Here is a 24,713-nt window from a genome sequence, read left to right on the forward strand (position 1 = left end):
AAGAGAAGGAAAGCGGCGAAACCAGAGAGAAAGTATCGAGTTTGGGGAAACGGGTGTGTCTGTTGTAGAATTTTCTCGTCGAGTTTCTGTTTGTTTCTGGGGAAAATGAGGGGAAAGAGGAGGAGGGTGGTGGTGAAACCAGAGGGAAAGTATCGAGCTCGGGGAAACGGGTGTCTCTGTTTTAGAATTTTCTCGTCGAGTTTTCTGTTTGTTTCCCGAGAAAAGGTGACCTGAACGCAAAGTAAACGGGAGAGATGATTTGATTGACAGAGTCAGCGGAGCTACCATGTTTCTGCAACTACTGCTTCAACAAAAGTCTCTTAATTTTTCCTTTTTTTTTTATTTTTTTTAAGCCCAAGAAATCAGTCGTCTAGTTGAAGATTAACCAAATTATTTGTTTTAATATGAAGTTTTCTTTTTAAAAAAATAATAATAATAATAATTAAATGTTGCTTGGAATGTAAGGCAAACGTGACATCCTATCATTTCGTTTTCCATTTCAAGCTCCAAAATCAAATCTTTAAGCTTAATCAAGTGGAGAACCTAAACCTTTAAGCTTATTTCAAACGTATACATATATACATATATATATATGTGTGTGTGTATATATAAAGGAGTCTATATTTGTCGTGTGTGATCTTACATATTACTTTTTGGAAATGAAATAAAATCTGGGTTTTAAGGATGGATAATATATATTCAAAGCTTGACCTTTGAATCTTCAAAGTCATTAGAGAATGCCATAAGGGCTAAGGTAGAAATAGAATCATCTCAAATTCCGATGTTCCATCACTATTTAAAATGAAATAAATATTTTTTTTAATTATTGCACTAGTGTTGATTATTATTATTATTATTATTATTATTATTATTATTATTACCAAATTGTATATAAATGGACACCAAATCCATGATATCTTGCATTACGTTTTATTAAGGGCAAGTTGTCATGTGCATACAAACTAAAACTAATATTCTAACAAGTTTCGTATGAATATTGAGTATTTGTAATAAATCATTTACTCAATGTACTAATAATTGAAAAAAAAAAAAAGGCAAATGAATCTGTTATAAAAACCCAATGGTTATAATATTTTTAAAAACAAAAAACCAAATATGAACCAAACAAAAAAATAAGCATTTCACCGAACCAATCCGATCTTTTTAAACTCCAATTTTCCAACATCGAAAACGCTGAACCCAAATAAAACCGAATTAAACCGAACTAATAACGGAGATATGTCCACATTTAGAGGTGGCTTGTTTGGTCAATAATAACCGAACCGATCTAAATTGAATAACATATAAACATAACTGAACTGAATAAAAATTAACCGAAAATCCAAAAAATTTTATCAATAAAAATCAAATCCGAACTGAACCTAAACCCAAATAGAACACAACCAAACCGAATTGAATTCAACATAAAAACCCAATGATTATAATTTTTTTAATAACCGAACCGAAACCCGAACAAGCCACCCCTAGCCACCAGTGACAAAAAAAAACCCCCGAGAAATACTCTCATAACAAAAAGTATTAAGGCAAAAAATCAAAATCAAAAGAGCCAATTAACACTAATGTTACCAAGCCAGATCAAGAGAGGGAACTGAGCCAAAGCCAGAACGAGGAGGAGGTAATGGTGCCTGCTCGAGTCATAGCTCCTGACCTCAGCAAACAGCACTCTCTTCATCGTCTTCACCAAGAAAATCCCAGAACATAAGCACGTCCATGGCAGCAACCCATAGTAAGAGTATCCCCATATTATCCTCCCTGCAACGGCTATACACAGCCCTGTGTATGTATATCCGGCATACGCCACTATGTCCAGAATGGGCGCTTCTCCACTACCCAACAACAACAACATCACTTTCATCATCATTGCTTGTAACATCCACCCGACCAGTCCTTTGGCAAACACCCAGTTCAGAGCTTCAGGAGAAAATCTGTTAAAAAACATGGAACAGGACAGGACAGAGGTTCTATTGAATTGGGCATGGAGTGAACCGACAATTCTAACACGAACAAATGGAAAAAAAGGAACTTACTTTCCGTTGAGTCCCAATGACAGGCCGGCAAGAACAACATAGGTGCCGAATGCCATTAAGGGGATGTATAAGTCGGGAGCGTTTATATCGTATATCGGTGGCTTGTATGAGAGCCGACCCCCGACTGGTTCTGATATTCGAGTCCAATGCCCCTGAGGATGAAACCAAAAACCCCGCACGCTAATTACCGAGCTGGTATTTGAAGGACCCAAAGAGGATTTAACATGAGAAAAAGGATACTTAACTTACTTACCCTGTGCAGGAATGGAAACAGAACCAACTTCAGTTTGTTCCTCACGTACTGATCGTTCACTTGAAAGTAGTATTGCCGATCAGATAACAATCCGCTTATCTGCCGATTCCAAAACCGGTTAACCTTCGAACGGAAACCAGCCATTACAAGCATAATGTGACAAGATAACTGGAGAGAAACCCGAATCACTTACGTTGCTCTGGACATACTCGGAGCTAGAGCCGAGAATTTTCTCCCCGTATGCCCCTAAGCCACTTCGGATAAGCCCCGAGCCAGGTCCATAAAACGCATTGCCAAATGGGTTCGGCTTAGGGTTTCCCGAAGGTATCGGCATCCCGGGCTGAGGTCCGACATTGTTGTACATCCCTCTGCCATTGAACAAAGCCAATTGTAAATGCTTTCTCTCACATTTCAATCTTAATTCTTCTCAAGAACTATGAGTTTCTTCTACATTAACTTAGATTTTATCGATTGATCAATTTGTCTTTCTTAGATACACAACCAAATCCGTATCTATAAGGGACTAATTAAAGAACTGATATTGGAAAAATCCTAATTCCCCGACTCTCACGACGCAAATCGACAATCATCTTTAGACATCGACAAAAGACAATCAGATCATCCAGCGCGCAACATTTCAAGTCTCCCAAATTCAAAAAATAATACAATCTTAACCAAATAGGCCGAGAGATACTGAAATGGAGCAGAAATTCCGAGATCCGATCAATCATCCAGAACCAGAAAACCCAAACAAAATGCGAAAATGTTAATTTATGGTGTAAAGAAAGCGGGAAAAACACTTACCTGCAGCTTCGATGATGCAATTGACAGCTAGTGATACAAAATTAGGGTTCTTCCGCGAGAGAGACAAACACGGATCAGAACGCCGAGCGCGAATTCGTCAAGTTAACGTGTACGGTGTTTCTGGGTTCTTAAGAACCAAGCTTCCCTCTATATTTTGTATTTATAAATTCACCCCCTTTCTTTATTTTTGTTTCCAATTGTGCCCTTTTTATCTAATCGATAGTTCTGACCCTGATGGGAAACTATCTATCCATAAAGCCATAATAAGATTGAGAAAATAGAGGGAAAAAAGAGATATTTTTTATGCTATTTTTGAAGATTGAATTTTGTACAAGTGATGGATCAATGATCTCTGGACGATTAAATTGAAAATTTAATGAATTTAATCAATTGATCATTTCATGCTAGTGTGGGATTTTGTATTGATTAATTGTAATCATTCTTTATTTCATCAAATATTCGATTTAAATATCCTTGAAATTAGGGTGGGCGTTTCGATTCGGTTCGTACCGAATCAAAATTTCGGTATTTTTTCCGAACCGCATGATTTTTATAGAACCAAATTTTTCGAAACCGAAACGAACTTTATAAAATTCCCAAAAAACTAACATTTTTTTTTTAAATCTAGATTTTTTAATAAAAACCGAAATCGAACCGTACCGAACCGAATAATAAATGGTACTAATTTAGTACAAATTTTAGATTATTGAATAAACGGTCTTCGAACCGAACCCTTAAAATTTCGTCTCGAATCACGAAATGTCCATCTGTACTTGAAATAAGTGAAATTAATTTATGGTATTTTAGAGGTATGGATTCTTTTCAATGGGATTTATTTCATATGTATGACCGTAAATTCAATCATTGGTCCATCGAAACATATGAATCCGTAATAATTTTTTGTACATATGTAAATAAATTTTGAATGATGACCAAAATAAATGTGTAAAATATTTTGATATGATTTTTTTTATATATAAACAACCTTATATGAATTTATCTGCAAGAAATTTTCGTATATATGCAAACATTTTATCCAAGTCTTTTACCGAATTTTTTTTCGAAATTCATACAAATTGGATTTTCATTTTTTAAAATTTGATTTATTTTTTAAAATCGTATATAATTGTGAATTGAAATAGTTATTAAAATGCGAATTATTTAGATTATAAAAAAAAACTTGAATATTTAGATTGTTTATAGTCAACGCTTTAATGTGTTATTAATATATGGAAGCAGTCAATGATTCAGTTCTTATAGATTTTGAAGCTACAGAAATGTCAACGAGAGCGATCGGCTCTCATTTGCCCAAGGCGACCGAACCGTTCCGGTGTAAGGCTCGAGCCATCAGCTCACATGCCGCAGCCATTAGAGACGAGCCATGTCCGTACAAGTCCTTAGAAACCTTCGTCTCGATTCACCGCCTAGCCATTCCTCTGGAGAGCTTCTCTCTGGTCTACGCCCTCCAATCGGCCGCGTCTCTACGTAATCTCTCCCAAATCCGACACATCCATTGCCTTTCTATCAAGCTCGGATTCTCCAAGAATGTCTACGCCGCTACGTCTCTGCTTAATGGGTATGTTACGGTTTCAATGTCGGACGCGTGCAAACTGTTCGACGAATTGTCTGAGAGAAATACGGCTACTTGGAATACGATGATCACTGGCCACTTGAGGAGTGGAAATGTGAGAAGAGCCTCTGAGATGTTCAAGACGATGCCTTACAGGAATGCTGTCTCATGGTCTACGTTTATCTCGGATCATGTCAACAATGGCAGATGGGTTACTGGGTTGGGCATTCTCCGGGATATGATGTTCAGAACTACGCTCAAACCCGATCAAAAAGCGTTGTCGTCTGTCATATTGGGTTGTTCTCGATTGGATCCGGTGGGATTGTTGTTAGGTAGATCGGTTCATGGGTTTATGGTGAAGCATGTGAGGAAGATAAGCGTGAATGCAGGCTCGGCATTAATCGACATGTATGCGAGGTTCGGATTCATGAAGTATGCTATCAAATTTTTTGACTTTATGCAAGAAAAGAACGTGGTGACTTGGACAGCTCTCATCTGTGGCTCGGCCCTACACAGCGACGCCCGAAAAACGCTGGCTTTGTTCGAGGAAATGCAAGTGTCGGGCGTGAGACCGAACGAGCTAACTTTCACGGGCGTTCTTAAGGCGTGTGTAAACTCGGGTTTGGTCCACGAGGGACGGAAGTACTTCAAAATGATGGAAGAGTACGGATTAGAGCCGAAGATTCACCATCTCGGGTGCATGGTCGACTTGTTGGGAAATGCAGGGTTAATAGAGGAAGCTTACGAGGTTATTCAGTCTATGAAACTCGAACCGAACATCGTCATATGGGGTTCGTTCTTGTCAGCGTGTAGAGAGCACAACAAGCTCGAGATGGCCGAGGGAGTGATCGAGCTGGTCCTGAGGAATATGAGCCCTGAGACAGTTGGATCAGGGGTTTACAGTCTGATGTATGATATATATGCCATGAACCAGAAATGGGATGCAGCTGAAAAGGTTAGAGAGTTTATGAATGAGTCCTGTGCGAGGAAAATCAGGGGCTCGAGTTTTATTAGCACTTAGAAGGGCACGGGTCGGATATCCGAAAAGATCGGATATTTGGATTTATATCCGGAACGCTTGTATATCTCATTTTGGAGGGGAGATCAATTAGTTTGGATGGCAGGAGATTTTGAATGCAATTCTTGTAGAAGCTATTGTTAATAATAATATATAATATCGGTCCAAAATTACTTTGGCCAAAACATAAAAATTTTGGGAAAATTTTCACCAAATGGGTAGTATGTGGAAATGTTGGGATCGATTTGAATCTCTTATGTAATTGTTCATTTAAATAACATTTTCTTTTTTTTAAAAAAATTTATTTGAAGTAAAGGTATCTAATAAATTTAATCATTAAAAAATTACTAATTTTAAAAGACAATAGATAATACATGATTAAATAATCCAATGGAAATGTATATTAAAAAAATGAAATAATTTAGTTTTCATTAAATTATATTTCTAACCATAGTATATATAATATTAATTGATAATATATGAATATGTTGTTGGGACCAATTTAAACATTTATATGTATCCTAGAAATTTAAAATAACATGACCCATTGTTACACCCATTTAATTATCCGAATTTCGGTTCGATACGGTTCGGTTATACCGAAACGCCCGCATTTAGAGAAAAATATCTTCCATTACAAATTAAATACACAACCGATCCGTTTAAAGAAGACATATATATATCAAACATTTCGGACTTAAAAACGATACACAAAGAAGAAAATAAAGAATGTGGAAAATCAAGAATCGAATTCTTGAAAATCAACATAAAGTTTTGCATTTTTTTATTTTTAAAAAAAAATCAGTAGGGTCTTGAGTTAGACTTGCTGCAGACCTTCCTGATCTCTCCGGCACGATCTTGGCCGGTAATAACTCCGACATTAACGAGCTTAAACATCGAGACAGCGAACTGCTGTCTGAACATCTGAGACGGCTGCTCGGCCAGAGCTTTCACCAATGGCGCCGTCCTCACGTCCTTGACCAGCTCCTGATCGGTGGTCAATACCCCCATGCGGCTCTGAAGATTCTTGTAGAACTGGTTATCGAATTGCGTGGGCGTCACGGCATCGAGATCGACGTACTCCGACGCCCACCGACACTTTCGCCGCAGGTAATCTCCGAATTTCGGATCCAGCGACGGGTCCGGAGCTCCGGTCGCGTTGAAGTTGTAGAGCCTCGACTGGATCGTTCCGCACGTGGCTTTTCCGATGGTGTGGGCCCCGGACAGGACGACCAGGTCGATGATGTTGAGGCCGTACGACTGGAAGATCTCGAGCAGGGCGGTGACGTCACGGCGGCCGCTCGGCACGCCCTCGGCGTCCCTGGCGTAGGAGACGAGGGAGTCTCTCCGGCCGTAGGCGTTGGACCAGTAGGGCCCACCGAGGACGACGGTGGCGTCGCGGCTGGCGGCGGTGAGGATGTCGGAGCAGGAGACTTTTCCCGGGCATTGTGTCTCGAGCTCGGACTTGATGTCGTCTATGACTTGGAAGCCCTTTAGGGTTAGGCTCGCCGGCGATCTCCTCTCGGTTCCGTCGTAGTCGAGAAGGATCGACGCGTCGCATCCCTGGTTTTATCAATTCGATTCGATCGAAATATTCGATATTAGGGTGCCAATTTGGTTAATACCTGAATATCTAAACCGATACGACCCGAATAATATATAAACTTAACCGGACTGATTCGGTCGAATAAAAAAAATAACCGAAAAAAAACAAAAAATTGTTTGAAAATTAAGTATTTTTTGTCAACAAAAACCAAATTAATTCAATATAGAATCCGAATCGTTATAATTTTTTTAAATCCGAAATAGACCCATTGGCATATTATAACCGAACCGTATACTCGACTCAAACAAACCGAACAAAATAAATATAACCAAAGATTTATAATAAAAAAATATTTGAAAATACGTATATATGTTTATTGATAAGAACTGAACTCAAAACAACTAGAAATGATTTAAACCGAATTCAATATAAAACCCGAACGGTTATAATTTTTCTAAAAATAAAATAACCAAACCGAAACCCGAAATTCTACGTTTAAGTTAAATTATATTCAGGATCTGTAACCCATGCATGGGGTCATATTACATTACAACTATCGTCACTATCACCATATATATAGATATACATGTATCTATATAGTTCTATGACAAACGTTATATTTGAAGAAAAATATAAGAACCATAACATATGATCCAAAACTATTTGTGACCAATTAATTAAAGAGTGTGTATATATATATAATACAAAGTATATATATACCGTGACACCGCAGTCGTGGAAGAGGAGGCGGAGGAGGCCAGGGCCGAGGGAATAGTCGTTCTTGAGCCATTCCCTCACTTTAGTTTCGACGATTTTCTCGAAATTCGGACAACTCTTCCTGTAATAATTGAACGATAAAAGGTTGTCCAAAGGCAACGACGGCTTGCTATCATCTCCTCCTCCGTATTTCCCCGGAATTCCTTTCAATCCGCCGCCGCCGCCGTCGGCCACGGCCAGGCCGAGGCCGAGGAGGAGGAAAAGGGTAGAAACAATCACAGGTTTCATTTTTTTTTTTTGTTAATTAGATTTGGTTTCTGATGTGGGTCGAGGTGTATGTATGTGTGTGTATATATATGTATTAGGGTTTGGAAGAGGAGAGAGGTTTTACGTGGGAAGCACATCGTCATGATCATTCCAATGACTTGCTTGCATGTAGTGGAATTGGATGGTGTCGGATATTATATAATATATGATTATTTTCTTCTTCTTTTTTTTTTTGGTTGGGTATAATGACTAATAAATAAAAGTTTGAATTATTGAAATGTGGAATTTTGACCTTACTTGGTTTGATTTTAAAATTATTTTGGTCGGTTTCGGTACAACGGATGTTTAGTCGTACCGGATACATGTATTTTAACGATTTTAACAAGTATAGACAATTATACTTTGTCTGAATTATATGTGTAGAGAGAGAATAAAATATCCATAATTATATAAAATTCTCTCATAATAAATATATGAAATAGTTTTCTATATAAATATAGTAACTATTTTCAAATTTCTATATATATAATTGTCAATATAATAAAAAAAAATTAAACAACATCAAAATATTTATATTTTAAACAAAGCAACGATTTCCTATATTTTAAAAAACAAAGCAGCGATTAATAAAAATTAAAAATCTATACTTTTTTGAAAAATATATTTTTAAAATTTCGACGAATGTTTAAAATTTTGTATTTTTTTTAGAAATTTTAAATAGTATATATTCATATTGAAAAAAAATATATTTGGAATTGTCCATATATATGCACACTCATGTTTCAGAATATTAATTTTTTTTTATAGACTACTAGACTACTAGATGTTTAGAATACTAATCTTATTGTCTCCTAAAAAAGAATTTCCCGTATATTCTCTCACCATATTTTTTGAATATATATATATATATATATATATATATATATATATATATATATATATATATTTGGACATACAATATAAAACACTAACATTCTAAGTACGGTAATATTTTTTTTTTCAAAATCAACATCAACATCGCTTTACTCCCAAATTTATTTGGAGTCGACCGCATGAATTCTTCGTTTCCACTTATTTTGGTTTTACGTTAGCCCTTTCTCTTCACCTCATTACTATACTCTTCACATTTCTAACCGTCGCATTCATCGGTGTATTTGGGAAGGGGTAAACCTAGGCTTACTTGAGAACGTGTAATTAGGAATGATTTGGAATTGTTACAAATTCCGAAAGAGCTAATGCAAAACTGAAATGAGTGGAAATGAATAATCCATGCGGCGGATCTCAAATAAATTTGGCACTAACGATGTTGATGTTGATGTATATATTTTTTATACACATGGGATGCTCATCCAAATAAAATGAACCGTTAATATAAAATCATTCATTTTATGTTCCGGTCTTTAATACAAATGCAAAAATAAATACAAGCATAGTCGTTCAACATACCAATGAAAATTAGAAAAAAAATATGAAAGACTGCTAAATGTGACTTATCCAAATGCTAAACCGTAAAACTTAACCAGACACGAACCGAGACTTAACCGAACCGGCCGGTTAACAAGATCATATCTAACAAATCCTGAAATTATTTCATTCCTTCATAAACTCAACTCTACGAACAACAAACGCCGTCCTTCCGTATCTATTTACACAACATGCATACACACACACATACATATATGTGTATGTATGTATAGATTCTTGGTTTTCTTCAGACGTTTTGAGCTGCGGCCAAGAACGCGTTGAAGTCGTCCCTTGCCTTACGAAGCCTCGGAGTAATGCACGAACGAGGCGAAGTCGGACACGAAACCGACGTCGAGAACCGGACGCGGCGAGGCGGCGAAGTCTCCGGCGTCTCCGGAGACCTCCGAGGATGTCGGGACAGAGAACCGCTTGTCTTAAGAACGCCTCTCAGAACCTGATGATCTGTCGATTCTCTCTCGAACAGGAACCCGGAAGTTACTGGATTCTGCACATCTCCTCCTGATTTGGTCATCTCTACTGGGAGATCGAAGAATCTGCCGTGGTCGACTACCAGAGCTGTCGTCGAAGCCCACGACCCGCACTCGAACTTCTCCATTGAAGCACGGTTCGAGATCGTGGTGGAGTTCGTGAACGATGAAGCTCTGATCATCTTCTTCTCCATCGAATCCTCCCGTTTCGATGATTTCACCAGCTTATGTTTTCCGAATCCTGGAAGGGTCACGCAAAATGGGCTGCATTTGAAATTTTCCTCCTCGTAGAGGATTTTCTCGGAGTATCGAGATTTTCTCAGGGAAACCATCGATTCGTGGTGGGTCAGTTTCTTTCTGGGCCTCATCGACTCCGGGAGGATGGGAAGAGGCACGGCGGAGTCTCGCGGCGGAGGCATCGCCGGCGGTAACACTAATCTGAAACTTTCGTCTTTCGCCGATGACGATCGACGGGAGGAGAAGATGGGACCCACGGATTTCTCGCTCTGCAGAATCGCTTGCTTCACCAAGAAATTGTGATTAGGGTTCGGATTTTCTCCGGGATAAACCCTAAAATTTTCGCTCGGAAAAACCCTAAATCCTTGCCGTTCGACATCATTTGGCTTCTGGGTCAAGTGATCCTCGAAGGAGATGATCGCCGGAGAAGACATCAGGGCTGTGATCTGAACCCTAGAAAAAAAAAACTGCCAAAATCTGTAATCGAAGATTTAGGGTTTTCGAATTGAATTCTCAGAGAAGAAAACATGCAGAGTGTAGATTCATATATACAGAGACGAAAGAAGTGGGAAGCACGTCCATGGCGGCATTATAGTAATGACTTGCATGTTTGGTCCTTTTTTTTTTTTTAATTATACAGTGACGGCGCTCAATTACAAACCATGGTATTGCGTGGACCGTTGACTTATAACATATGATAAGTGTGTATTAATGTAATAATGTTTTGAATGATTGTGAAACTTGAAATATTATATTATAGGACAATGATTTTTGTTTGTTGTATCGAGACAATGGGAAATGGTTTGCACGATGGTCGGACAAAATATTGTGCGTGTTCATCTCTAATATATACCTTAATTTATTTATTTAATTATTTGTCTTCTAATCTTGATTTATCCGGTAAATTATAATGTAATCGATATTATTAGTGTTGACTATGGAATCAGCTACATAGAAAATCTTTTTTTTAAAACATTATCAACACAAAATCCGAATCACAATCTGCCTAGCAGCATACATACATACATACATACATACATACATACATACATACATACATACATACATACATACATACATACATACATACATACATACATACATACATACATACATACGTACGTACGTACATACATACATACATACATACATACATACATACATACATACATACATACATACATACGTACGTACGTACGTACATACGTACATACATACATACGTACATACATACGTACATACATACATATTGTTATATGGTTCCACACATAACAATTAATAATAACAGCTCTGTTCCATTTAAAAGAAATATTGTTATATACATGTTATGTCTCGTAGGTATTATATAATGATTAGATCGCGTAACAATAAAGATGTACATTATTTTTTTTTATATTTTTAAACCAATATGATACGTCTTAAAAACAAATTTTAATTTTGTTATCAATTAAACGATAAAAGATAAGAAAAGTGATATAAATGTTATCAGTTCCTTTATACAATTGCATATGATCGCAACCATTAAAATGTTACATTTCATTATCATTTTTTTTATAGAACATAAGTATTGTGGGCCCGTATATACTCATTCAACTTCTTTTTTATAAGCTTAGAATGATTTAAATTATATACTTTTTTCCTAGAGAATATATAAATTTCGATATATTATTCATATTAAAGGTCTACATATAGTGGATGATATCATGGATTTCGTGATTTAACTATCAAAGTTAAAGAGAATATATAGTAGCAAATGTTTTTTTGGTAGATGGCTAATTCAATTAGTAATTCAATAATCGAATCGAATTTGATATAAAAAATAAACAGTCATTCGAATTGAACCTATTTAATAAAAAATAAACGAAAAAATGAGTATGTTTATCAATAAAAAACAAAACGGAACTAAATTTGAATATAAACGAAAGTAATATAAAATCGAATGATTATAATTTTAGTAAAATCGAAATAATTGAACGGAATACATATAATTAAAATCCGAAATTACCAAACCTATTTGTTGCAAGTATATTCAATAATGGGAAGCTGCATCATCGCCAATTAATTAAGCAGTGTCAAAGTTATAATCTTAACTACTTTAAAAAAAATTAAAGTATACTTATCTACTTAATCACATTTTAATCTTCTCACTAATTAATTAATCATCCTCGTCATCATCATTAGAATTGGTGCAATCGGAAAATATATACACACATATATATACATATCAATGCATGAAATCTGTATCTATAAATAGAAAATATATAATAAACCATTATTATTATAAAAAAGATAAGATGATATACATCTACAATCGTTCCGCATAATTTAAATAAATTAAAATATTAGATAATTTATACAATTTAAAGCAATTGTATTCGAAATTCCTAACCAAATATGTTGTTTTCCCCAAATATAAATATAAGACATTCCATAATCACAATAAAGTTGCAACATATAGAAATATACATATTCGGCCAAATTTAGATAACTTCTAAATTAACCAAAAAAAAATGAAAAAAACATACGTAATAAAAAGAAACGAACGTTAGAAAGAGAATACAAATATACACTTTATTTTATAATTATAATTTATCGTAACGCACGTCACAATTACGAAGATATCACACCCTTTCCTCCGCCGCCGCCGCCGCCGCCGCACCAACCTGCCCCATTTCCACCCCTCCGCCGTCATTCTCCGCCGAAAACGTAGCCGGAATATCCTCCTCTTCCTCCTTCACCGTCGTGTAAATCCCATACACGTACGAACAAAACCCCCAAATACAGAGCACCGTCGACACAGCCTTAACGCCGCCAAATTTATCGCCGTAAACAACAACGCCGCCGATAACGTTCACGGCGAGTAACGCCGTCATGCAAATCCCACCGGTGATCCCCGACGTTAAGTACACCATCCCGGCGGTTCCGGCGAAACACAGCTGCCACGTCACCACCGTGGCTCCGATCGCCACCGACCAATAGCAAACCGGTCCTCTTGTGAAAACCCGGTTCGCCTCCTTAACCATCTCTGCAAACCCGCCGTCGAAAACCATACCGACCATCGCGAGAACCGTCGCTGAGATCTCCATCACCAATTGCATCTCCATAACCATGGCGTAACATGAAACGCTCATGTAGAGCTTCTCCACGACCGGGAAGTAGAGCGCGAAGAGTAAACCGGCCCCGATCGTGGAGATGAACCCGATGAAGTACTTAAACCGGGTTAAACCGGCCGGTTTGTCGGAGCTCGAGCCGAGGGCGAGCAGTACGGAACTCAGTGTTAACAGAACAACGCAGTTCAAGTTTGAGAAAGTGATCTTCTGTCTGACGATGAGTACGGACAAGATGAGAGTGAAGATGAGTTGTGTCGAGAGGAGAAGCGAAGATGTCGAGACGGGAAGATACGATGTTCCCCAAGAGAAGAGGAGGTTGTTGAATCCGAGCATGAGGCCGACGGCGACCGAGAATAGGAAGCGGCGGCGCGTGAAGCGCGTGAACGGGCGGCGCGTGAAGAGAGTGGGAAGCAGGAGGTGGGGGACGTAGATGGGGAGGAGGAGGAGAGGGAACCCGGCGGATTGGACCCACGTGGACACCCACCGGCTCGAGCCACCATTGACGAAGTAGAACTTAGCCAGGAGGCTCGATGCGACGGAGCCGGCGAAGAGACAGCCATACGTCGCCGCTAATATCGCCGGAAAACCGCGGCGATGCATCGTCGTCGTGACTATAACCTCTCGTTTCACGTTGATTCCGCCGTTCATTCTTCGAGATTTGCTGTCTCCTTACAGTTTTGTTTTTTGTTGCTTCTATGGGGAATTTGCATGGAGAGAGAGAGAGAGAGGAGATGAATGGATCGTCTGCAAGCTATGATACGTGTGTACAGTGAATCATCCAGTTATGGCAATTTTAATTATGATATTGCACTTAAATATTTTTCCACAAAAGTTTGATGCCGCAAATGGAAAATTTTCAGAAAGACTTTTAAAATTTATTTTAAATTGGAAAATTTACGAGGAATATGTATGTATGTTTTAAAAAAAACCGAGCTTATATATATATATAGTTGTAAACCAACCAATTTATTTTTTTTAATAATCAAGATGGTTTCTCGGACCGAAACATCCACTCTAGACCCGGGATCAGCCTTTGTATATAGAACATTTTAGTGTAGAAATTATATCCCTCTCCACTAATAGAATCGAACCTATGACTTTGGCGTTCGCGTATATACATTATATTTTTAATATATGTAATAAGATATCATAAAAGACACTTTGACTGTAAAATAAAATTTTGACTTTAATTTGTCTTTTAAATATTTTATAATTTCCTCCAATTTTTATTTACTCGTTATATGCTTCACTCTAGTAAGCAGTCCATTTTAGTTCGACCCTCGTCTTCTATCGCAACTTTGAAAAGTAAAAAATTGCAAAAAAAAAAACATTTAATTTGAATTAAAATTGAGTTTGAAGTTCTTAACATAAGGTATATGACTATATATACATATATTTTTCCTCATAATGTTTTTTTTAATTATTCTTGTTTTTTTTTCCATCGATAACAACTGATTAAATAAAAAAATTTGACTTTATTCTCTTTGACATTTGTTTTTTGTTTTTTTGTCGTTGAGAATCATAGGGCTCTCTTGGGCTTCTTACACGTGTCCGTTATCGGTCGCATGCAGTATACGTTTTATTTTTTTGGAAAATAACTCAACTTTCAATTTAAAAATATACTTTAACTTATAAAAAATTTTAGTATAATTCCCAACCAAAATCCTTATGTATTTGATTAAAAAAAACTTGTAAATTCATTTGAATTTTGGTTCAATTCCAAGAGTTTACATATTAATTCGGTACAATTTCAAGAATTGATATATTAATTTGATATATTTTAATTTTTAACATTGTCAAATTAAAAGTTAATATATTTATTTAGCATATTTTTAAAAGTTGAGATAGTTATATGAGAATTTTTCTTCTTTGGAACCAAGGACATTAAATCATGTATTTGAGTTTTGTCAGCTAATACTTCATTTGGATTTATTTAATTAAAAAAAATACAGTGATAATTTATCAGTATTCCCACATAAATATGGATATAAAAATTCTTATTACGGAAATGTTACAATGAGAATTTAGAATTCGGTATGGTAACCATATTAATTAATTCATGTGAATCAATTTAAACAATTCAGACTAATTTTTTATTTTTATTTGATTGAGCAAACGAGCGTAGCGTTAGTAGTAATCTAGATTTGTTTATCCTCTATTTCGCTTCTTAGATAAATTCTATATTGAATTTAGATTATACCGATAAAAATATTATTTTCTAAAAGAAATTAGGTTATTTCTATTGTTTTTTTTTAAAAAATATTGTAAATGGTTCATATACATTAGGATGGGTTTGGTTTGTTTAACCAAGTCGAAATGGTAACCCTAAATCTAAACACAAACGTTTCTTGTTCGATTTTGGTTAGAGTTGTCTATTTCGGGTTTCGATTTGGGTTTGATTCAATTATATTCGGATTCGATTCGGTTATTTCGGTTATAAGAAAACTATAACCATTCGGTTTTTATATAAACTTTGATTTGGCTCGTAAATTTGTTTTTTTTTAAAAAAATTATCGGTTTTTTCGATTAATTTTTGTTCGATTCAGTTTTTTTTGAATTTAAAAGAATTATAATCGTTTTGATTTTTTTATATCGAATTCCATTTTTGCAATGTAATTTCTCTATTTTTACTTTTTTATTTAAAAGTGTTATAATGGGCCCACAAAAAGCCCAATTATACGATATGGGCCGTAAGATATATGGAAAAGCCCTTTCAGACAAGACAACCCTACACTGAAAAAAAAAGGGAGAAAAAAAAGACAGGTTTTCCTCTTCTTCCGCGTCATTGTCTTCTTCTTCTTCTTCTCCTGCGAGTCTGCGACTGTAACTAATCTGTCGGAAAAGCGAGCTTTAGTGTTTCAATCTGCAGCCATGTCCGTACAAGTGAAGGTACTGGTAGCTTTAGTTTTACCCATTACAGTACGGAATATCTTTTTTTTTTTTTATATTTTTTTTGGGTCATTTCTGACTCTGTCTCGGTGTCTCCATCTTGTTTAAGGAATGATGTTTACCATTTGTTTGGATTGTAGGAATATCAGAAATCTTTTCAGAAAAAAAACACACACTAGAATTTTAGAAAGATCATAGGAATTTCCGGCTTTCAGCTTAGATTCTCTTAGAAAGTTGGAACATTTTGATGGAAAATCACAAAGTTTGGCGATGATTTTGTCACCCTTTGGGAACTATATTTGTGTTATGAATTCCCTCAGTATTCAATCGAGCTTCAATGATCTTTTTTGCTTTCTGGGTCAGCGAATTTCTTGCAAAGATTGGTCCTTTTTAGGCCAGTCTGGTGCTGTTTTAGATCATTTGATTGGTTACCAGCTCTCATTGATCCTAATCGAGCTTCAATGGTCTTTTTTGCTTTCTGGGTCAGCGAACTTCTTGCAAAGATTGGTCCTTTTCAGGTCAATCTGGTGCTGTTTTAGATCATTTGATTGGTTACCAGCTCTCATTGATCATAATGGTATATCCCTCAGGAAGAACCTGTGCTTGTGCCAAATTGTGAAGCTGGAAATCTAGAGCTAGCTGTTGTCGATGATGGAAATGGGGAAGGTGATATGGAGAGTTTTGGTAAATCTGTGGATGATATTACCAAGAGGGTGAATCAGGTAACTTTCACTTTTTTTTTCACCCTCGGATCAGAATCCGAAACTCGAATCCGTATCGGTTTTCTGATGATCATTCCTCGACTGCAGCTCGAGCAAAAGGTTGTAGAGGTCGAGCAGTTTTACTCGGACAAAGACTTGGCCCATACAAACACCTCAAAGAGTAACTCGGCCGGGAAGGAAACTGTTAACGCTCAAACAAATCCTTCAAAGGGTAACTCCTCGGCCGGGAAAGAAAAAGTTAAGGGGAAACATGTCTCAAGCCCGGAGCTTATGCGCCAATTCGCATCGATCTTTCGCCAGGCAAGCTGGAAAAAGTTTCTTTCTTTTGAAAGTTGCATAAACTGTTCAAAGATCATTACCGAGTTTTGTGTTTTCTATTCCGGGTTTTGCCAATATTACCAAATTTTCTCCGTGCTTCGAGATCTGAACGTATTGTATTCGTATCTAGCAGATCACTCAACACAAATGGGCATGGCCGTTTATGCAACCCGTAGATGTCGAAGGTCTCAAGCTTCATGATTATTACAAGGTAAATACCCAAAGCATCCATCCATATATATACTATCACTCTGTATGTACTAAAGATGGTTCCTTTACGTTTTTTTTTTCGCGTCGATGCATCGAAAATATAGGTTTTTCCGTTTTTGTATCGGTTAAAGAGTGATGATTAACTGCCAAAACGATTTTCATGACAGGTTATAGAGAAGCCGATGGATTTGGGAACGATAAAAAGCAAGATGGAGGCTAAGGACGGAACAGGGTACAACAATGTCCGAGAGATATATGCCGATGTCAGGCTGGTTTTTAAGAACGCGATGAGATACAACGAGGAGAAAGAGGACGTTCACGTGATGGCGAGAACTTTGCTGGAGAAATTCGAAGATAAATGGCTTCTTATAATGCCTAAACTCGCCGAAGAGGTACACATTAACTGTTTTCTGCATGTTATGATCATCGATTTTCGAATCTGATAACCAAAATCTTTTCGTTCTTTGCGATTTCGATATGGCAAGGAGAAAAAACAAGCCGAGTTGGAGGCAGAGGAACGTGTGAATAAGCAGCTTGCTCAAGAGGTTGAGCACTTGAACATGGCTAAGGATCTGAGCAATGAAGTAAGCAATGCCAATATAAACAAAACCTGTGTATACCCTTTTAAGTTTGGCATTCTGTTTAGATCATGGTCATGGTCATGGTCATGGTCATGGTCATGGTCATGGTCATGGTAATGATGATTCTTTATGTAATCGTGTCCTCTGTTTTAGCTATACGAGATCGATATGCAGCTGGAGGGACTCCGGGAAACAGTTGTTCAGAGATGCAGGTCTCGAAATCTCTTTTCCTTCCCCCCGTGATTTCATTTCTTTGCTCTGTTTCAACGTGACTGACATTTTCCGGGGCCGGTTTAATCTGCCCAGAAAGCTGTCTACTCAAGAAAAGAAGGGTCTTTCGGCAGCTCTATGCAAGCTTTCACCCGAAGATCTGTCCAAAGCTCTGAAAATGGTTTCGGAGAGCAACCCTAGTTTCCCTGCTGGTGCACCGGAAGTGGATCTCGATATCGATGTTCAGGTAAAACCCGAGTCTTTCCTTCTCGTCCATACGCCAAATTTCAAGTCAAGATTCTTGTTTTTTTTTTCCAAAACCCGGTTGCTCTATTTCTTGAACAGAGCGATGTGACGTTGTGGAGACTGAAGGTGTTCGTCCAAGAAGCACTGAAATCTACCAGCAAGAGCTCTGGAGGAACAAACGGTCAAAACAACAACAACAACAACGGCAACAGCAACAACAATGGCGGGGAGGTAACGAAGAGCAATGCGAGAAGAAGGAAAGAGATTTCAGATGCGATCAATAAAGCTTCCATTAAAAGGGCTAAGAAGGTTTGAACATGTTTCGTGTAAAAAACTCTGCCATGAATGCTCAGGAACATGAAACTGAATCAAAGCTTCATCCCAGAGATTTGTGGGATTCAAAGTTTCAAACTTTAGCTACTTAGTAACACAATAAACCCGATTGAGATTTTCCAATTCATGAATCTCGATTCCGAGTTATACGTACATTACACTCAAAATGTTCAAGGTTTCCTGAAACATCCAAACCTATGCATCTAAAAAGAATTGCACTACTCTCATGAAGGAAAACTATATATAGTTGATGAAGGCCAAGATCTTACAAAATCAACTCGGGAGGAAGAACATCAAGAGTTCGAAGAAAGAAACGGTTTATCGGATCTTAGGTTTGAACCAACATGCCTCACTGGTTCGAGTTGGTATGAACATTGTTGAGGCTCTACAATAAAGAAGATGTAAAGTAGGCGTATGATTCTTCCAATTCTCGGTTTTTGGGCATGCAATCAAACTCGAGAACAATGGGTTTAAGCTAGGTTACCAGCCGTTTAAACGATCGTTTGTTCATCGATCTCGTCTTCTCCAACGGCTTAGCTCGATCCAGAGCCTAAAGGAATGAGCACAAAGGGAATGATTCAGATCCAAACTGTGCTAGTAAGAACATTCATCTAAACTCGAAGAACGTATTCTGAAAGGGAAAAGGATAAACCGAGGGAATCATCTCACAACCTGGATAAGAGATTCCACACGCCGCCTCATCCTGGTGTGCATAAATCCCTCCGAGCACTGAGAGAGAGAGAGAGAGATTTGAAGTGGAGTTTTGCATTTACAGAATTTGCTTGCATGGTGAGTAGTTCATGTACGAGATATGCTCAAGAAAATAGACAGAAACCTCACCTTTACATGATAGCTAACATATGCGTGGAAGGTTGATAGGTTCCAAACAGTACGGTCAAGCTTTGTCCCTTCAACGTGTCGAGGAAAAATGACTGCAAAGGTCGTCTTAATCAGATTTCCTTCAACACGAGAACATGAAAAGACAAACCAAATGACAGAAAAATCGGAACAGGAATCATCAAGGCATACCGAAAGATACAAAGCCTGCATTGGCAGACGTCAATTCATTGGGAGCTCCCTCCAGTTCTAGTGGCGGATTTGGAGACCATGAGCAAGAAGGGGCGTTATTAAGCCCGGATGTACGCCTTGCTTCAACGAATTCCTATATTCATACGACAAAGATTTTTTTTAGTAATACACTTCATAAGAGCAAAACCAAAGAGAAACCTGCCTGAAAGATTCACTGTATTTACTCCGATCATTACCTTTAGGAAGGAGGTAGCAAGAATGGTGTCTACAGAGTCTTTAAATCTCATCGGAAACACCACAGCAACCTTATCGGGCTGAGAGAGAAATAATCAGAATCATCTATTAACTTAACTTCTAACCGAAAAGACAGGAGTGACAATGATTTACTGTACTTAAGAATCTATGTGAATAGTCCATCGAAAGTTACAAACTTTGATACCAAATACAAAATTCTGAAATGAAGGGATTTGTGGAATGTCCCTTTTCCTTCGCATATCTAAACTGCTTGCCAGACATCACCCATTATTACCATGTTCTTGTTCTAGAATTAGAACCATTTGGTGATGTTGCAAAACAGCCCTACTTATATACGCATCTGAAAATAAGATCACACTTGTACGTTGATGTGGAAAGCGGGAAATGACAGAGAGATACCTGAGGAACGAGGAAAAACGTTTCATCGGGTCTATGCATGATGGCAACAAGTCCATCTAGCTCGGGAGCGACAGTTCTTGAAGCTAGATTCTTGAGAATGATCTTTAATGGCGCCCCCATCACTACCTCTCTAATGGAAGCAAGGTTGGTCAGAAGAGAGTTTTTGTACTCTGCAGAACATCAGAGTACAAAAATCATTGAATAGATTACTACAAGGCGAATACGAAAATGTGCCAATAGAACGAAATCATATTTCAGAGATAAACAAGAGAAAAGAAAGCATAAAGCACAAAACTTTGAGGAACATAACCATGGAAAACCGGGGAAAAAAATGCCCGACAGAAATCCTTTGAGATTCTTCTAAACTTTCTTTCTTGCGTATACTATGGAAAGCTCATAATGACCTTAAGAAAGGAACTCGTTGAACCTTCATCCGGAGGAAGTTTAGAAAAATTCAGCTTCAAAGTGAGATCGAAACCATCTCTAGGAGGATCAAGAATCTGAACCCCGGTCCCGTAGACAGTCTTTATCGCCTCGATAGCTCCCATCGGAAGCCCGTCAAAGAACATAGCCTCGGGTGGAGGGGTAGGTAGCGACACCGAAAGGAACAAGTGATGAGGGTTTTTCGTGGTCACCTATAAACACTCTATAGATTAGATATTTAGATCTGAACATCCTACGGACAAAATAGAAAACGAATATGCTAATCTTGAAAACCCGAGCACAAGATGACGAAGATTTTACCTGGATGTGGTAACGGACATCATCGAATTCAATCCACTGATAATCTAACTCAACTGCTTTGTCAAGGCTGCATAACAAAAAAATGAAAAACACTGGCGAAGTAAGAGACCACAAATGTATAAAGAATCGAACTTTCTGAAACTTCTTCGATCATTCTTCGAAACCCGGAAACCGGAACCAACGCAAGAGAGTATACACAGCTTTGCACCCATAAATTCAAAAGATTTGCCCATCAGCAAGTTTAGTTCTCGGACAGAAACTCTAGCCATAGGCAATAACGACAATGCCCATCAAATTCATTACAAGAACTGGTAATAACATCATTTCCAGACCACAAACAACTAGAAATTCTTAGAAACCAAATCAAAAGCTGGAAGCAACTTAACCTAAGCCATAATTACCGAACCCGCAGTCCAGATTCTGACAAATGCGAACAGATTGCGAGACTAAATCAACAAATCGCTTTTCCTGGCACATATGAAATTGACTGGAAAAGACGGCATTTAGAAGGATCACTCACTTTTGAACACGATTCAACAAGGTCTGGAGGAGAAACCTCGAATGCGGCTGCAAAAGTATCATCGATTTGTTCCGCCACTGTCGTAAACTCAATCGAATTCAACGAACAGAAAGCTTGTTTCTTTACGAATTCCCAGTGGACAAGAAACCCTAAAATTTCAGAATTCGTCACTGTGTTCGCGCACGTGATCTGATCGGAGCGGAGGAGCCTCGTCCGAAGACAGCGAAACCAGCGGAAGACGACGAGATTCCCTGACTCCCCTTTGAACGTTTCTTCGTATTTTTTAATCATAATTTGGTACCCAATACTTGTATAGATTTATAATTCTTTCCCATAATTACAATAGTATTTCATTTGAACCCCAACTAAATCGAAAGTATCAACTGAAACCCTAACGCGCATCGGGCATACTAGCTTTGACAAAGCGATGGATCGTCATTGTATATTCGGTAGTTTTATTTGTAGATGAGCACTTCGTAAGTCTAGAAATGTAAGATTGATGAATATGTGTATATATATAGCGGCAAATTTAAAGAAATATAAGATTGATGAATATGTGTATATATATAACGGCGGATTTAAAGACGTATATCATTAGAAGTAAATTTATTTTTATAATAAATATCTTTAAATTTATATAACTATTTCATATTATTTTTTAAAATTTTACATAATTTGAATAAAAAATAATTTTTTTACTGATTGAATGAGGTATATACTCCATATCGATCCACCACTGTATATATATACATATATGTTATATATATGATTGCATATCATAAATTTATATTTTTTTCTCTATTATTTTTCTCTAGTATTATTTCAAGAATCTAGAATGATATATACCTGCATCAAGCTCCTACGTATGATATGGGATCATTGTGATATGTGATCATTATTTTGTACTATTTTGATAATTCATAAACTAATAGCGTAAAAACCCAAAAACAGAAAATTATGGGGCAAGAATGAGATTTCTCCTTTTTGCCCTTTCTCTTCTTCACCAAAACGGCGACGTTTCATATCTGTGCCGTCAAACGCTAAACAACATACTTCCAAATCCGGTCGTCAAAGGGGAAGAAGTACAATGGCAGAAACCGTAAATAAAGACGGAATATAAGGGCAATATCGTAAAAAGTCGATCGTACGGTTTGCGATATGGAAATCTTCTTCTTAATCCACCGATTCCGAGAATACTGCTGCGTTCGTTTCGGTTGGCGGGTGTTCTCTAACTTCCTCGTTTTCTCAGAAACTGCTTCTTTAATCTCTTGTCTGATTTGGTAAATTTTGGGATTAATTGGGTAATTAAGTGATTAATCATCCGTTTAAACAGGGTGATTAGGAATAAAACAGATTCAGAGAGGAATATGAAACACTTCCTCACACGTCTTCTTTCCCCCAATCTCTCTGAATCTCAGCCGTTCGTTTTGGTAACTCATCTCTTCCCTTTTTGTATTCTTTAATATAAAAAACAATTATCAATTTATTTATTTATTTATTTTTTATCCTTGGTGTCGATGATGATGAGGTTTCCTTTTCCTGGTTAAGTTGGGTTTTTAATTTTTATTTTTATTTTTATTTTTTGGGTTTCTCTTATTTTTACCAGGTCAATTTGATACGTTTCTTTTGAATTCTACGATTTGGGTATTTTTGTTTTTAATGCGAATTCAATTTCTGGGCAGATTCTGAGAAAAAAGGAAAGATTTTTGGCTTTTGGGTCGTTCCTGTTAGGTATAAATCTGCAAACTTTAATCTCTGTCAATCTTTGCTTTCGTCTGATCCTTGCGTTTGTGGCTCCTGTTGTGGTTGGGAATTCTATTAGGGTTAGGATTTCTGAGTTTTTCCTTACTCGGATTGGGTTTGTTTTTTTTGTTCTTTTTAATATTTACCCATTTCATCGTTAGGTTTTATAAATTAGGGTTCGTGATATCGGTTTCTTCTTTGTTGGGTTTTCTCAGTTCTTAGGTACCCGTTGATTTGGGTTTTCTGATTGGGAGTGATTGCGAATCGATGGAACATTCCAAAGTTTCTCCATCTGAATCTCAGGGCAAAGAGGTTAGATTTCGATTTCGATTTCTGATATCTCGTCTTTTGCTTCTTCTAAATGTGATTCCATTCCGTTAATCACGTAATTATAGGAAACGATTCTACGTATTTTCGCCAGCTTATATTGCTGTAGATTCGTTCATACGATCCGTCGTCATCTGTTTGATTGATCGATCTTAAGTTCAGACGAGTTATGCGTTTGATTTTGGCAAATACCTGATCAAAGATCTGCAGTCCAATTGATTCGCTGATGCTGATCCTTGATCGGGTTTGTATCGATTTCGTCACGGAAATCTTTCGTTACGCGAATTTGTTCGGGTAAAAAACGTAGAATACAATGAAGAACATGAATCTGATTCACCATGTTCAAAAGCTTGCTCTTTGTTCGTCTTCCTGATTTCTTAATCTGGTTTACTGTTTCTGGATCTTCCTACAGTCTCTTAGAGAGAGATACATGAACTGATAATGTCTGTTTTTTTTAATTGCAGGATATGTCTCAAAATCATCCACCTGACAAGGAAACTAACCTAGAAACCCCTTCTAGTCCACGCCATCGGAAGGTAAACGACGAACTAGTTCTTCGGTTTTTTCGACCTCGTTTCCATTACGAGACACGAAAAAGAAAAATTGGGTCTTACGTTTACATATATGTTGTATATTTCAGGTTGTTGCTAGATGGGATCCTGCTG

General features: G+C 37.3%; 8 protein-coding genes across 11 annotated transcripts in view; 3 read left to right on the forward strand and 5 right to left on the reverse strand.

Annotated features, from left to right (window-relative positions):
• Positions 1-1,311: 1,311 nt before the first annotated feature.
• On the reverse strand, positions 1,312-3,214 carry LOC104798571 (protein YIF1B-A). The gene is made up of 5 exons (XM_010520722.1): positions 3,106-3,214; positions 2,495-2,669; positions 2,302-2,400; positions 2,049-2,200; positions 1,312-1,946 (listed from the first exon to the last, which is right to left on the reverse strand). The coding sequence occupies exons 2-5, from the start codon at positions 2,663-2,665 to the stop codon at positions 1,559-1,561; spliced, it is 810 nt and encodes a 269-aa protein (XP_010519024.1). The 5' UTR covers positions 2,666-2,669; positions 3,106-3,214; the 3' UTR covers positions 1,312-1,558.
• Positions 3,215-4,382: 1,168 nt separating this feature from the next.
• Positions 4,383-5,696, forward strand: LOC104798620 (pentatricopeptide repeat-containing protein At5g66520-like). The gene has a single exon (XM_010520788.1). It carries the CDS (start codon positions 4,383-4,385, stop codon positions 5,694-5,696), a length of 1,314 nt encoding a protein of 437 aa, XP_010519090.1.
• A 588-nt stretch (positions 5,697-6,284) lies between these two features.
• Positions 6,285-8,260, reverse strand: LOC104798572 (peroxidase 7). The gene is made up of 2 exons (XM_010520723.2): positions 7,960-8,260; positions 6,285-7,256 (listed from the first exon to the last, which is right to left on the reverse strand). Exons 1-2 carry the CDS (start codon positions 8,242-8,244, stop codon positions 6,495-6,497), a joined length of 1,047 nt encoding a protein of 348 aa, XP_010519025.1. The 5' UTR covers positions 8,245-8,260; the 3' UTR covers positions 6,285-6,494.
• Positions 8,261-9,627: 1,367 nt separating this feature from the next.
• LOC104798573 lies at positions 9,628-10,880 on the reverse strand. Its single transcript, XM_010520724.1, has one exon. It carries the CDS (start codon positions 10,844-10,846, stop codon positions 9,935-9,937), a length of 912 nt encoding a protein of 303 aa, XP_010519026.1. The 5' UTR covers positions 10,847-10,880; the 3' UTR covers positions 9,628-9,934.
• Positions 10,881-12,865: 1,985 nt separating this feature from the next.
• LOC104798575 (probable purine permease 4) lies at positions 12,866-14,286 on the reverse strand. Its single transcript, XM_010520725.1, has one exon. It carries the CDS (start codon positions 14,168-14,170, stop codon positions 13,034-13,036), a length of 1,137 nt encoding a protein of 378 aa, XP_010519027.1. The 5' UTR covers positions 14,171-14,286; the 3' UTR covers positions 12,866-13,033.
• A 1,981-nt stretch (positions 14,287-16,267) lies between these two features.
• Positions 16,268-19,114, forward strand: LOC104798577 (transcription factor GTE1). Its single transcript, XM_010520727.1, has 9 exons — positions 16,268-16,411; positions 17,002-17,133; positions 17,221-17,433; positions 17,585-17,662; positions 17,829-18,053; positions 18,147-18,245; positions 18,396-18,454; positions 18,549-18,699; positions 18,798-19,114. The coding sequence occupies exons 1-9, from the start codon at positions 16,394-16,396 to the stop codon at positions 19,011-19,013; spliced, it is 1,191 nt and encodes a 396-aa protein (XP_010519029.1). The 5' UTR covers positions 16,268-16,393; the 3' UTR covers positions 19,014-19,114.
• A 144-nt stretch (positions 19,115-19,258) lies between these two features.
• On the reverse strand, positions 19,259-22,218 carry LOC104798576 (actin-related protein 2/3 complex subunit 2A). Its single transcript, XM_010520726.1, has 10 exons — positions 21,979-22,218; positions 21,459-21,525; positions 21,142-21,349; positions 20,715-20,884; positions 20,297-20,374; positions 20,061-20,193; positions 19,872-19,963; positions 19,704-19,760; positions 19,516-19,581; positions 19,259-19,416 (listed from the first exon to the last, which is right to left on the reverse strand). Exons 1-10 carry the CDS (start codon positions 22,038-22,040, stop codon positions 19,381-19,383), a joined length of 969 nt encoding a protein of 322 aa, XP_010519028.1. The 5' UTR covers positions 22,041-22,218; the 3' UTR covers positions 19,259-19,380.
• A 970-nt stretch (positions 22,219-23,188) lies between these two features.
• Positions 23,189-24,713, forward strand: part of LOC104798578 (lysine-specific demethylase JMJ18-like) — a 5,216-nt gene continuing 3,691 nt past the window's right edge. The window contains exons 1-5 of one of the 4 annotated variants that reach the window (XM_010520730.2): positions 23,190-23,408; positions 23,661-23,709; positions 23,937-24,033; positions 24,513-24,584; positions 24,689-24,703. In XM_010520730.2, coding sequence (XP_010519032.1) covers positions 23,989-24,033; positions 24,513-24,584; positions 24,689-24,703 — 132 coding nt within the window. In that variant the 5' untranslated portion in view covers positions 23,190-23,408; positions 23,661-23,709; positions 23,937-23,988. Of the gene's footprint in view, positions 23,409-23,660; positions 23,710-23,760; positions 23,837-23,936; positions 24,034-24,512; positions 24,585-24,688; positions 24,704-24,713 lie in introns of those variants that run through there. The other 3 variants (XM_010520731.1, XM_010520732.1, XM_010520733.1) reach the window with 3 other exon arrangements.

Source organism: Tarenaya hassleriana, unplaced genomic scaffold (assembly GCF_000463585.1).
Source record: "Tarenaya hassleriana unplaced genomic scaffold, ASM46358v1 Cleome54, whole genome shotgun sequence".
Classification (NCBI taxonomy): domain Eukaryota; kingdom Viridiplantae; phylum Streptophyta; class Magnoliopsida; order Brassicales; family Cleomaceae; genus Tarenaya; species Tarenaya hassleriana.

Coding starts and splice junctions, on each gene's coding strand:
- LOC104798571 (XM_010520722.1), bottom strand. CDS start 2,665: ATGTACAACAATGTCGGACCTCAGCCCGGGATGCCGATACCTTCGGGA. Junction 2,401..2,494: donor CCGAGTATGTCCAGAGCAAC/GTAAGTGATTCG, acceptor TGGAATCGGCAG/ATAAGCGGATTGTTATCTGA. Junction 2,201..2,301: donor TGTTTCCATTCCTGCACAGG/GTAAGTAAGTTA, acceptor TTTCATCCTCAG/GGGCATTGGACTCGAATATC.
- LOC104798620 (XM_010520788.1), top strand. CDS start 4,383: ATGTCAACGAGAGCGATCGGCTCTCATTTGCCCAAGGCGACCGAACCG.
- LOC104798572 (XM_010520723.2), bottom strand. CDS start 8,244: ATGAAACCTGTGATTGTTTCTACCCTTTTCCTCCTCCTCGGCCTCGGC. Junction 7,257..7,959: donor TCCACGACTGCGGTGTCACG/GTATATATATAC, acceptor TGATAAAACCAG/GGATGCGACGCGTCGATCCT.
- LOC104798573 (XM_010520724.1), bottom strand. CDS start 10,846: ATGTCTTCTCCGGCGATCATCTCCTTCGAGGATCACTTGACCCAGAAG.
- LOC104798575 (XM_010520725.1), bottom strand. CDS start 14,170: ATGAACGGCGGAATCAACGTGAAACGAGAGGTTATAGTCACGACGACG.
- LOC104798577 (XM_010520727.1), top strand. Junction 17,663..17,828: donor AGCTTCATGATTATTACAAG/GTAAATACCCAA, acceptor TTTTCATGACAG/GTTATAGAGAAGCCGATGGA. Junction 18,700..18,797: donor ATCTCGATATCGATGTTCAG/GTAAAACCCGAG, acceptor TTTCTTGAACAG/AGCGATGTGACGTTGTGGAG.
- LOC104798576 (XM_010520726.1), bottom strand. CDS start 22,040: ATGATACTTTTGCAGCCGCATTCGAGGTTTCTCCTCCAGACCTTGTTG. Junction 20,885..21,141: donor TAAACTTCCTCCGGATGAAG/GTTCAACGAGTT, acceptor GATGTTCTGCAG/AGTACAAAAACTCTCTTCTG. Junction 19,761..19,871: donor ATGTTAGCTATCATGTAAAG/GTGAGGTTTCTG, acceptor TCTCTCTCTCAG/TGCTCGGAGGGATTTATGCA.